General features: G+C 26.0%; 1 protein-coding gene across 1 annotated transcript; it reads right to left on the bottom strand.

Moving 5' to 3' along the window:
* Positions 1-614: 614 nt before the first annotated feature.
* On the bottom strand, positions 615-13,375 carry LOC132922257 (zinc finger protein 474-like). Its single transcript, XM_060985672.1, has 6 exons — positions 13,076-13,375; positions 10,992-11,581; positions 7,685-7,804; positions 7,167-7,268; positions 3,938-4,148; positions 615-1,719 (listed from the first exon to the last, which is right to left on the bottom strand). Exons 1-6 carry the CDS (start codon positions 13,194-13,196, stop codon positions 1,568-1,570), a joined length of 1,296 nt encoding a protein of 431 aa, XP_060841655.1. The 5' UTR covers positions 13,197-13,375; the 3' UTR covers positions 615-1,567.
* Between the last annotated feature and the right edge of the window lie 1,347 nt (positions 13,376-14,722).

Here is a 14,722-nt window from a genome sequence, read left to right as displayed (position 1 = left end):
CGCAGTGGATGCCATGGCATACCCGGCAACCCCCTACGCACGCCTATGAGTCTTCAAATAAATACTTGAAAAAAAATGAAGATAATTTTTAATAGTTGCAGTAATGTCTTTTAAATTACAACCGTTATTCAAATAATTTAAAACCTATTCATTTCCTTAGGGATTAAGATGGAGTATATTAATTTATTTTTTAATTAATAAAATTTTGGTTTAAGTATCTATAAATTTGTAAATGATGATAAAAAAATGTCCACTGACTTATTGCGAGTAAACTTAAAGGTTCCCTCGCATTCCTTTTGGCCCTGCAGTCTCGTCACCCCATATCACGAAACCACATATTATAAAATCACTTAATTGAAATCTAGATACATTTCCTTATGAATTATTATCTGTCTTAAAGTTCATATATTCTCGTAAATATCGTGCTTGGAATTTTTTGTAAATAAATAAATGCCTAACCTACAATGTCAATGATATATTTAAAGTATTTTATCCAGATTTGTATTATTTAAAACATTGAAACTTTGAATTTCCATTGGTGTCAATTGACAGTAATCTTATATAATCCTTAATTTAAAAACTTATGAAATTTTATTATTAAAAAGACTCATACGTGTAGGTAAACAGCTAGTTTATTATAATAAATATTAAATTAAAAAAACAAAAATTAGAGGTTACTAATAATTATGGTAAAATGCTCAAGTACCTACGTAAATTATTCACTTAACTATGTACACACATTTAAATCACAAATTATTTTAAGTACTGCTAATACTATACACAGTATACAAATATGACAATATAACATTTCACTCGTATCTACAGAATTTTATACATAACTTATTTGTCGGTGTTCTGGATACAATTTGAAGTGAAATCAATTAGTATTAACTAATTTATCGTTTATATTAATGTAGTAGGTATTAAAACATAGTCAACAGTCAAGGGTGTGCTCACAGGGAGGGGTTAACCCCCCCATTGACCGTATTATTTTTATTTTTAATTATAAAAGAAATAATGCATCTTTATAATGACTTGTCGAATTATTTTATCACAAAATTTCCCAAGTCGTATTTTATCATTCATTGCTTCCAACATCGAGTATGTTACAACCCCCTCCCCCCACATAAATTTTCTGAGCAAGTCCCTGTCAACATTTAAATTAATAATTTAACAATTTTATTTCGTGATAAGTACCTATAGCCTATATAGGCTATAAGTATAAGGAGATTAACTACACTTAATCAATAAATCATTGAGTGGGTATTATAAAAGTATTATAGAAAATATGTGATCAGAAGTCATTTATAATTTATACGAAGAAAAAATCGATCATTGTAATGATACTATGATAGGTACCATGTATCTATCATCTGTTAGCGACGTGGAGAAGATGGTAATCGTGAGTTAATCGTCTCTGATTTTTACAAGGGTTACCTACTGGCTAGGCTGATTCGCTGATTTAGTTATATATGTATTATAGTATAATATAGAATAGGTACACCGTAGTTCATTAAATAAAACGGAGTTTTGACAAAAATTACGACAACCGTCAATAATATTGTTTTCATTTATTCGTCACTCCTTTACAACTTCTTTGATGCACTTCCAACCGGTCAGGGTCGAATGTCCGTTTGCACCGGTCGCACGGCACAAGCTGCGACAAGTACGATTTCCAGTGTTCTTCTCTGGTAGCCCGCTGGTCCACCTTGCCCGTCACTGTAAAACGTACCGCAACGATGTAATTATTATTTTCCAATATTGGTTAACAATATAATAATATGATTCGTGATTACAGTATTGGCTGCGCACATTTTGTATTGGTGTAGGTACCTAATGCGGTAAGATTAGTAAATAGTAATATCAGTATAATATGGTAGGTACGTTCTTATGCACAAATTTATTTTCATGCTAATTATGATTTGTATAGACATTTACCAAATTATCCAAATTACATCCATTGAATTATTTGGTAGAGAGGTACTGAAACATTATCTTGAACATTCTATCGTTATACGGATTGCTTAGATCCACGACTAAGGTATATCTTAGTCCGTGCTCAAACCTATTTGTAGAGATTTTAACCTTACGGCTTACGCCCACCTTGATTAATACCTACGCAAAAAACATGAGTAGATTTAGACCTTAGATCATATACTATATATATATATGATCTAAGATTTAGACCTTTATTATTATCATAAATTATCATTTATCTTTGAGCTTTATTTTCAATGTACCGCGGTATTACTCTTAATACATGAAACGTAATTGATAGATAGTATACCTAGGTTAGTGTAGCTACGCATTTTTTGGCTTAGAAATTCCTTTTGATTTATAACCGTTCGTGAAACAAAACTATAAACTATAGGGAAATGATTTAATCATTATTACACTATTTATAATTTGAGTATAACTATGTAACGCACTAATAAAATATATGGTTTACCTAAATTATCTAAATTACATTTGAAACCGTTAACTAAACGCGTCGTTCGTTTGAAATGTTCAATGGAGAGTCGTCATGCCATCTGCTCACATGACACGCAAAAAACCATTACAATATAGGTTGGTACCGTTAACAATATTAATTTGGAGTCAGACTCGATGACTTAGAAACAAAATGAATACCCATTTTTTAAATTGAGTTTTTTATAGTATCTTGCGAAGCCTGATGTTTATTCATACTTTGGTACAATTTTATTAGTTACCTATTAGGTAAGTAATAGTTATTACATTCTTATTTTGGGCGTGTGCAAACACATTATTTATAAAATGAATCCATATAAAGATTATCTACGATAAGTCAATTCGTCGAAAATATTTTTCTAAAAAAAAAAATATTCTACATGATTTAAATTGTTTAAAATATACTAAATAAGAGCTATATTTGTTTAATACAAATAATATTATACGACGATAGGTACACCTACAATGGCTACACATACACATTACACGATAAATGATAATACCTAAAGCTTTAGATTGGTTGAATTTGGTTAATTTTTTTTTAATTTTAAACAGAAAATTTTTTTTTATTTACTTTCAAATTTTTATTAAAAAAAATGATTTCATACATTTTTAAACATTACCTACCTACCCATAGACTTGTATGTGTATAATAGTTAGGTACTTATTAAATTTAAAAAATTGGATTAGCGTGGGAACCTGCCCAGAAAATATTATGTAGGTACCCGAGGTATAACGGTATGTTGTAGTTGTTACTCTTGACTAAACTTGAATAATGATTCATGATCAAGTCCAATAATAGTATTTTAAATAAATTAATTAATAACGAGGTGCGTTTTTATATAAAGAGAATAATATAGATAAGTAAATTTAATGAATAATAAATATGTATGAAAATAATGTTCCTTTATAATGTACTTTGAACATGTTTTGAGAGATTCTGCTCTAGAATATAAAATTAAAATCACCCTTAACATTTAAATGAGATGAGACATTTTCAAAGAAAAGTAGTTAAAAAAATTAGATATTTTTTGTAAACAACATTATATTTTAATTACTTTACTAAAATAATATTTACATTTAACAGTAATTTTTTAAAAGTCATAAAAGTTATATGATTGGATTATAATATTATAGATGGTATACGTATATAATCATAGGCGCAACTATATATATATTTCTGGGCAGGCTAAATTGATATCAGCAACCCGTGGGGGCTTTGCCCCTACATCACTAGTATTGATAACATATAAAACTGGGTGGGTTAAACCCCCCGAAGACCCCCTTAGTTGCGCCTATGTATATAATAATATGTACTACTACACAGGCTTATAGATAAAGTTATAGAATTATATGGGTAGGTACTGAACTACTGAATATAATATCGTTGACACACACACAATTGCAATTATTACATAGGTATTATGGTACATTATACATGCCAAACACAATAGTGATATCACATTACCTTCATCGATGATCACCTCCGGTTTAGTGGGCACAGGTCGTCGGAGATGCGGTGCTAAGCTATCGTTTTCTCGGGTCCACTTGATCAGACACTGTGGTTCGTGGATCCCTATGGACGCGGTCCCGAACAGGCGACCGCACACGTAACACGGCGCCGGTTTCTTTTTTGGTCTGTCCATGATTACGGCCGCTTTAACGGGTAACTTTGGCGCCTGACAAAAACGGAATATTGTATTATTAGTATTACGCGTATAAACAAATAACGTGACTTGACGAAACCACGAAACGGTGCACCTCGCACAATATAATATTTATTATTATTTATTATACAGGGTAATATTATTAACTCGATTTTTATCGTCATGAACTACTCATTATTTAAAAAACTATAAATATTTTTGAAAATATGTTTTTTACATAATTGTAAATAATAAAAGAAAAACATAATTTGTTTATAATAAACTATAATTTTTCACTATTTTTTTTTTTAAATTCATATTCTTTACAACTTAAAAACTTTAACGTTGAAAAATACATATTTTTAGAATATTTTTTTTACAATTATGTTACAGTTAATGAATAATTCATGAATATGATAAAAGAATTACTTTTCACCTGGTAATACGGTCGTTGTACCACACACACCTCGCAGCGTTGAGGATTTTAGCGCACTTAATATATAATAGGTATTATAGTTATTACGCGTACCTATACTAATATGTTCGTATTTGTTCTTCTTTTGATACCCTCGTCGTTTACATAATGGCGTTCAATCGATATATGAATTCGATGTATTATATAGTATTATACTCATATAACGTGTTTATAAATATGTGTCTACTATAGATACCTATACCTAGCTACGACGTCACGAAGATGCCTCAAATGTTTATAGATGGTATACGTTTTGTATGATTAATGATAACGGAAATACATTATTTGTATATAATTTATTAGTTATAATATATTATTCTTTGTATACTTGAGTTTGACACTCTTACTAAGAAAATACACATTTAATATTAGCATGCCAAATAATATAATTGTGAACGATACAATTATGAAAACTGTTGGTCATTTTTCATAATTTAAAATTTAATATTTGAATTTTTAGTATGGCCATGTTTTACTGTTTGCAGTATATATTTTTTGTATTTTGTATAATTGACTATCTAGTTCAAAATGTTTCGCGGATGTAAATTTAAATGTTCACTACTCAGTTAATCATAAAATCGTACGTTTTACGTATTATTTTCAAAGATGGTATTTTAAAATATATTGCTACTTGCTAATTACGTAATTTGTTATTACCGACCTAGCCACCTATTTGACATTTGTTATGAATTTTTAAATTAGATTCTGAACAGAGGAAATAATTCAAAAATCTGCTGGGCTTATATTTCTTTTCTTGTACATGAATATCATGTACATGTTTACATAACACCAATGTTTTGATACCTAAGTTAGAATTCATTGCTGGAAATATTTTACTTCGAAATTAATGCACATCGTACTTTTTATGAAAATATATACGTAACTATAGTGTAGTATACAAATAATATAAATACGTAGGTATAACCTATACAACTTATGTACACGCGTAAGGTACGTATAAAAGCATTTTTGATTTTTCATATTTTACCAAATATTTTCCTGAGAATCGCAATGTATAATAAAATAATTTTAAGCGAGTAGTTATTTTTTATAACTTAGAAGTAGTAGAATTTAGATAGACTATATCAAAATAAAGTCCGAGGTAAAAAATTCTGAATCATAGAAAGCACGTTATAAAAGTCTGGTAACATTCTAATTAGTATATATATATATATATATATATACATATACTAATTAAATGATTTACCTGACGTAATTAACAAATAATCTTGTAAGTACCAATATCGGCAATATCATAATACCTACCTTTTACATGTCACAACTATTTTTTTGGACTTTGAACACTGCCGACTTTTCTAATCAAATACTATAATACATTAATACCTATTGATTATATTTTAATTATTTGGTTTGTTGAGTTGTACTTAGACAGTATATATATATATATATATAATATATCCGATGTAGGTTAATAAAGATAAAGATTTTGAATTTTGAGTTATAGATATACGATATACCTATGTTATTAAATAGTTGTCATTTTTGTCGGTATATTTCGATTAAAAATGATAATAATCATTTCGTATGACGTAAATATTGGTATCAGTGATTTTTTTTTTAAATAAATAATAAAAAAAAAACTACTATTAAAAAATAAATAACTATTTACCCAAATTTTTTTCCTATGACTATTTTACTGCCATTCAAGAACTTATTAGTTATGTTTAGATGATCATAGTAGTGGACCAACATTTTGCTAGATATTCCTATCCTTAATTCACAGTCTGTTCAAGTTATGTAAAAATAATATTTACATGCAAGAACGTTAATATTTTCGAGAAAATTAGTGTTTACCTTTAAAAGAAACACCTTGGGTATATAATATATTATTATATATTTATTATTTTATCATTTTTTACATTATATAAACTTCGTATAAAATCAGTTGCTGAATTATTATTAATAATTTAACATATTTTATTTATTACTTACAATAAGTATAATATTTATATGTATGTACCTACCTATGTCCTATATAAAATATACGCCATATATTATATGTGCATTAAATCTGCATACATTTTATAAAATGACGTGATTGACCTAGACAGAGATTGAGGAAAATAATATGCAATATACTTTTTGGTCTCAAGTATTTTAATATGATAATTTATTGTATAATTAATATCAGACGAAAAATAACAAATTTTTATAACACAATTGAATAAGCAGTTTCTAATTCTAGCAGATATAAATCGTCATTTTTCGATGCCCAAACATTTGTTTTTTTATTTATTTATATTAATACATACGGTTAAGCTCAAAATACAAAATACGGCTACAGAATATTATACAACTTTCCAATACCTATAATTGAATACAGCTTATTTGCATGGTATATTGGTATCCAAAAAACAAAATACATTAACTGAATATCTAAAATAAATATTGTTTATATTTATCGTAACATTCGTAACATGTAAATTAAAAGTTCTTATCACTTATCAATCAACAGATTATAAATATATATAGACATATAGTAGTTGTCAAATTAATAGTTTACCCATTACCCAGTAACATTTTAAATAAATTTAATCAAACAATTAACCACTTACCGGCACTGTTTTTTTTTTGGATTCAATACAAACTCTTGCGTGGGCTTCGAGTCTGTTTGCTAGGAACTTCCTTTGACAAAAATCGCATGGCACCAAATTTGACTGTAATTATAACATGCAATAATAGTACATTTTTATAATTAGCTAGTAATTTTATACAACACGCCTAAGATAAAATGAAATGTCATCTGCAATTTATCTTTGAGAAAAGCCTCATCATTTTCTTACCGTTTGAATTAAAAATTGTCATTATTTGACTATATATATTTAAGAGGGAATACCAATATACACCTTCGTATGTACACCAATGTTTGGGCGTACAAATAAAGCGTATAACCAGTTATAATAGTTGATTATACCATAAACGAATTAACTGCATCATATGAGTCATAACTTCTACCCACTCACATTCGTTGCACAGTTGGTTTTCAGTTCATCGAACTTCAACTCATGTATTGACTTTTAAGTTAATATATATGATTTGGCTGGAAATTTAATTTTTCCATAATATATTATACCTGAGTGGCTTCCCATGCTAACTGATTCCAATCATCAACAGAAATAGTTTGATTTTCCGGTTTCTTTGGCATAGTTCTTTGTAAATGTTCAGGTAATCGAGAATTTTCTAGGGTCCATTTCTGTTAAAAAAAATTCACATAGACATTATCAAATTTAAGAACCTTTATTTTTACAGTAATTGTAGCAGTTTCTACTTCATATTGCTATGTATTATGTTTTATAGTTTCAATGTCAATTTTAAATCAATAGAAGGTATTAAACGTTTAAAAAATAGCCACATAAGGTACATAAAATACCCTAAAATAATAATGCGTGTAGCGTGTGAAAATAACACAACATAATTTAGATATTTAATTTGTATAGGTATTTATATATTTATTACATTTATATTTTTATTATTATTTTTTCTGACTTACTCTCAATACGTTTTAGGGTAGAAAAGTTCAAAATTCCAAAAGTGGCAGAGAGTAGCATCATTAAAGATTGGATTTCCACGCGCAGATGTCACAATATAAGTTCTATAGTTTTTAGATGATTATTTTAAAACATAATTTTCAATTTTGTTCAATATTTATCTAAACTCTAATTATTTAGGGAATTACTAATAAAAAGGTTATCAAATGTCAATAAACGTGATTTCAATAAAATTCTACTTAAAATAATTTTTTATATGATACGATTTATCATTTTAAATCTCCAACACATTGTTAATGTAACATAAGTCATAACTGAACTAAAATTTCATCAACTTTATAAAATATTATGAAAACATTTTTATTAATTAAATTACATTATATTGACGTTAAATAAGGTATATATTATATATAAGGGTATAGTGATGGGTACAGGGTAGTTTATTAATAGGTGAAGGGGTCATTGAGAGTTATGGTAATATAACTTTCCGAAGTTTATGATAATTAATTTAAAATAAGTGTATAGTTACATTGTAAATAGGTATTGTCGTAGTCGTTATTTGTTTTGACTATTTTAAGATTTCCAATTTTCAAGGTCTATATTCTATAGTGACTGATTTTCATTTAAAAACCACTCTGGTTTTATTATGCTAACACTCATCCGCTCGGCCCTCACAGAAATATGTGTACATATTTATTCCTATTCCTATAAATATGTCCTCGACAGACTTTCCAATGAACAATATATAGTAAAAAGCATATATGATCTGTATTTATATCAATCAAAATTTAGTTGATTAAATTATTTTTTTTTAAATTATAAATAAAATGCAAGATTTTATCTTATTTTTATAAATAATTATTTAGGGATTACTATAAATTAATTAAATTTTAATCAAAGCAGTAGGTACTAAATATTTGATTGTATTTTATTTATTTTTAATTTTTTAGTTTGGAAGCTAAATAAATAATAGTTAATACAATTTAAGCAATTTATCATACCTTATTGATTTACAATAAAAATATAACGTATATAATAAGATTTATTCTTTGTATATAGATATTGAGAATGTAATTATAAATAAATATTATCTTGCAAACTAGTTAAAAAGTCATATATCGTATTCTTGTAAGCGTATCATAGATTTCAGTCATCAGTATAATACTGTTATAATAATGAAAAAAGTTGATTTTCTATACTGTTATTGAAAAGAATTCTGAAATCTATACATTACATACCTATCGTTTTCAATCAATACAATTATCATAATAAATTAAAAAATTAATCATTGTTATTATAAAATATCATCACTTGACAATATATATAATTTATTTAAATAAACAATTATTTATAAGCTTAATCAAATTTTGTTCTCATTAACTATAACTTATTTTATTAATCTAATAATCTATATATTATACTTATTTAATTTTTTAAATAATAAATTGTTATATACAACATTTATATAATTATTAAATAATTTAAAAAGAATTAAGTAACTGTTTGAAAAACTTTTTAGTTTTTATATTTATTTTGAATTACGTAAGTAAGTGTTATTAAGCCCAATTAATTGAGTTCGGTATTAGTTTTATTGATACCGGTAGGTTATTGCAAAAATTACTCGTTATGTATAACATCCTCTTTTAAACAATGGGAGCAGCGTTTCAAAAACCATATTATAGTCTATAGACATATTACGGACTTCCTGAACAAGCAACTACCTATTTAGGTGCACACCCATTATTATTTTTGCTCTCACATTGGATGCATTGTGTTTTTTTTTAACTGTATAAACAGAGTTCAATATAAACTATACTAAAAATAGAAATACAGTTGAGGTTGAAGAAATAAACTTGTAATCAAGAAAGGATTCAACTTTCTTATATATATATATATATATATATATGTTTAAAACGAAGAAAAACAGAACAAATTAATGTTTTTTTATTAAATATTGTAGGTTCACTTCCCACGTTTAACCTATATTCAGCTGGACATACCTACATTCGAGGTATCCGGTATAGTTTTCAGTTATATTTCTACCAACTTTTTTTTCTTTTATTTAATGCGTCATAAAAAACATGCATTAATATTTAAATCAACCTAATTTCAAATAAAGTTCGTATTAAAATTTTATAATGATCAAATATAATTATTAATTTTTTTATGGAAATCATAAAGAATACTACATATTCATTATTTAAAAAAATGAGTTTAATATTGTTTGTTATAATAATAATAGTATATATACAATATGTCAATATACATATCAGAATAGAAACAATGTAGTTATTATAATACTATATCTTGTATATATATCTAACGACGGAATATACCCATTATTATTTATCATATTGGGGTTGTCTCTATATAACTATCGTCACGAAGTATAATTTATCAATGTTTGTTAAAAATTATTTTGGTATGCGAAATAAAAATGAAAAAAAAATATCAAACAAAACATAATAATAAGGGACATGATATTTATTTCAAGTTCAAGGACAATAAATAATTATAGTGTACCCAATAAAAATAAAAGTACGTGATAGATCAAATATATTATTTTTGTTTTGTTTTTTTTTTGCAACATACTATTTTTTTCTGTCAACCTTTTTGTTTTTAAATTTTTCAGTACCATACAATAATGTTTTAACTATATTTTCTTTTCTCTATATCTATCAGTATAATATTTAAATTGATTAGCATTTGAATTTAAGTACATTAATTAAAAAAAAAAATAGTTAAGCATTTAAAGACGACAACTATAGTGCTAGTAGTGTTTAATACAAATTATTTTATCTATTTTTAATAAAACGCTAATATACGAGTATATGTAAACTTTTTACCTATAATCCCTAGGCGTTGTCTTAGTTAATAATTATTATAGCGTACCTTGAGACATTGTGGTTCATGAAATGGCAACGAAGCAGTACCGAATTCTTTACCGCACAAATAGCACAAAACAAGCCTTTTCTTCCTCGCCGATCCAACAGCGGTTGGAACCCATTTTTCTGGTATATATTCTTCCGGTTTTTCTTCTTTTTTTTCGCTATTAATATTCTCTTTAATATTGTCCTGTTCGTTTGACGGAGACATCTTTTGGATACGTTGCCGAATTGGCGGAGTGGGAGCAATCGGTTTCACTTTAATTGGTAAATGACTTTTACGATTTTTTGATGTTTGTTTAGTTACTTCTGGCAAGCTTAGCACGCTTTTTCGGTCCTTGGTTTTCACCCGGTATGTTCTGTTATTAAATTGTTGACAAACCGGACGTTTTGTAGTTGATGGCCGTACTTCCGTTCTGTTCTCCGCCTGCTTGTCCAACAGTGGTTTGCCCAATGTGGCTGTGTCTGGCCGCCTTGACATACCCACAACTTCCTGTTCAGCTTCTATTGCCGCTTTCGACTTTTTTTTAGCCGATGTCTTCTTTTGAACAGACGATTTGACAGCCGAAGTTGCATCTTTTGAAATGGTTTTTAATCCTATACAAATGTGCACCATTTTTTATTTCATAAAATATCATTATTTGTTACATTTATATTTCAACAATTTAACATCTAACAGTTAGATTCTAACCTATAAATATAGAATTTGTGTAGATTTAACAAAATTTAAATTAGTAAAGTCAATAATACAAGTAAGAAGTTTCTTATTAGTATGGGTTTATTTTACAACAAACTACAACCACGTTATATCTTCATTCATAATTTGATAACTTGAATTTGTTTTTTTATTTTGTGCTTTATTATAAAACCTATTATTAACGTTGTACAGTACATATTTCATAATGATTGGTTAATTTTTCATAATGCATTTTTTGTTTTCTATAGAAAATAAATTTCATAAATTTAGGACATAATAAATTTCATAATATTGCGGAAAAGAGGATTTTTTTTTCAGTTGTGTACAATTTTTAAGTTCTACCTAAATACGGTATGTATATTTTAATTTTAAAGAATAAATTTGTATCCAATTTCTACACAAATAACCCGTTACCATGGATAACATTCTAGTTTGTTGATATTGTATCAAAAAATCAATGTATTAGCCAACTATCTAAACTTTTTTCATAATTAGTTAAGTACGAACATTTTAAACCTATAAAAAAATATTTAAAATATAAGCAAATACATATATTATATACATTATTTAATGTACTTATATATTTTAACTATATAGTTATGTTATTAATGCTGCAATCGCCCATACATTTGTTTATTTTTCTAATTTTATATATTGAAAAGTTAGATATTATACAAAATTTAAAGATGCTATGGGCGCGTGTTTGCTATGCATATAAATTATAAGGTATCTTACTTATATATTAGTTTGATGTTATTCTCATAAATTATTTATAATTGTACTCTTTTTTTTAATTACCTGCCTATCTTATTAAAATCGTAGTTACAGTTTTAAGACTACATTTTATTACTGAACCTATGTGTAGGCACACTTTATTGTAAAAACTTTTTGAAATAAATGGTTATTAATTAAAAAAAATTACTAGCATTTATAAGTTTTATTAGATTATTAAATCCAATTATTAATTATTATTTATCTACTAATTAAAGAAGGGGTATAATGATAATTTAATTGTATCTATAGATATCATAGTTTGTCAAAATTAAATTGTGTTTTTTCCTATAGTCTTTAAAATTGTATAGTGTCATAAATAGTTCAATAATATTGTTAATCATTTACTCAACTTGTTCAACCAGTTTAAAAAACATAATATAAATAATTACCTTATATTTTGTGCAGAGCAACTAAGTACACAATAATATTTTCAATTTAACAAACGAATAACGATTACTTATGACATTTCGATTTAGTCTTTATGAACACATTAAATATAAAGCAAAAGTATCTACAATTAATATATTTTTGTATATATATATTATATATTATAAACAATTTTTTTTTATTTTATATAAATATCAAAAATAGTTAGTACTTTTTGAAATTATTCAACTAACTTGAAAGCATTATTTTCTTAAACATGGTTGGAAATCTTTTTGACTTCAGAGTTGTAGCAGTAGTAGTAGTAGTGGTGGTGGTGGTAGTATCCATAGAACTGTTCATATTTTTTTTAAACATTTAACACAACAGTATTTATTAAATGTAATTTAATAAATTTAAAATTAAGTTTTTAAATATGTTTATATTTCATTTTAAATCACTTTTATCAAAACATTAAAAACATCAGACTAAATATTCATCATCACTCATCATCAAACGTCATTCTGTGACTACACGCAAAACGTAACTGAAAACACACACGACAGCTGATACCAGCTTGTATAAACTACGCCTTTCGCATACGATACGTAGGTATCTTTATTATCTAGATATAATTTTTATGATGTAGCTTAAATAATTCCTGGTTTAATATAAATGCTTTATTTTGGTATAAAGTTATGTTTATGTATAGTTTTTATTTAAACGTAAACAATATTGATTTTAAAAACTATGTTTTATTATAAAAGGCAACATGAATAATCGGATAAATTAGTACTATAGTATTATACATATATGTAGTTAAAACAATTTTATGATTTAAGTTTGTAGTTTTATTGCATTCAAATATTTTAATATTTGATATAAGATTTTAATGATTAAAAAAATGTATATTTAAGAAAATATATTCCAAAGAAAAACATGTTATGTGATACAAGGATAAAAACCTTTAGAAATCATAAATAAAATAAAGAGTTATTAAAATATTAAATTAAACTCATTGTCTTGTATAATTACTTATTTTGATTTCAAATTAAATTATAAAGTGGATTTTGAATCTTTGAAAAAATAAACAACCAATAGTTTGATAAAAAAATTATATGAAAACATTGAAAACTAATTAAAAATGATTTAGAATATTTTTATAAATGAATACATTTTACGGATGTTAAATATTATTTAACAATAAATATCATTATGAGAGTAGTTCATATAGGTTTATGTTTTAATTAAACTAATATTTTTAGTATAAACGAAAGTTAAGTGTTTCTTAAATTAACTCATATGGATGTTTCTATTAGTGAAGGGTAATAATAATTTTATAATAATATTTGTACTTTTCTAGATATAGTTCAATGGTATACTTGGAGTAGGACGAAGAGTGCATTTTCATCGGTTTATTTTTAAAGGCCTACTGGACTGATCGATGGGATTTTTTGGGATAAACTGATCCAACTGCATTTCCTCAAAATAAAATATAAGTCATAGTATATTATTTTCAATTAATGTTTTTTTCCTAATTACAATTATTCTGTCAAACACTAGAAGAGACACAATCTCTCAATGTATGAGATATTTTTATAAATCCTTACTATTATGAAGTAGTCTAATTTATATTGAAATTTTAGGTATGAGTAATTTCTTTTTATGAAACACCCCCAAAAATAAATAAATAAATATGATGTGTTATAAATACGCGAGAAAAAAATCACTATGGGAAATTACCATTCAATCCGTTCTCAAAACTCAAAGTATTAATATTTAATAACTGTTTTTATAAACGTATTAAAAAATTGTAGCATTGTAGTATTGTAAAATTGTAATTGTGTAATCTCACAAAAACTTAGTTTTCAACAAATAATTTTGTGTTACGTTGATGTTTATAA

Source organism: Rhopalosiphum padi, chromosome 2 (genome assembly GCF_020882245.1).
Source record: "Rhopalosiphum padi isolate XX-2018 chromosome 2, ASM2088224v1, whole genome shotgun sequence".
Classification (NCBI taxonomy): domain Eukaryota; kingdom Metazoa; phylum Arthropoda; class Insecta; order Hemiptera; family Aphididae; genus Rhopalosiphum; species Rhopalosiphum padi.
This window is presented reverse-complemented; position numbering and strand designations above follow the sequence as displayed.

Bases quoted from the DNA above. Each gene is read 5' to 3' on its own strand.
- LOC132922257 (XM_060985672.1), bottom strand. From the start codon at position 13,196: ATGTTTAAAAAAAATATGAACAGTTCTATGGATACTACCACCACCACC. The intron at 7,269-7,684 runs GTATAATATATT...TTATAATTACAG, and splicing joins TAGCATGGGAAGCCACTCAG to TCAAATTTGGTGCCATGCGA. The intron at 1,720-3,937 runs GTAATGTGATAT...TACGTTTTACAG, and splicing joins GGAGGTGATCATCGATGAAG to TGACGGGCAAGGTGGACCAG.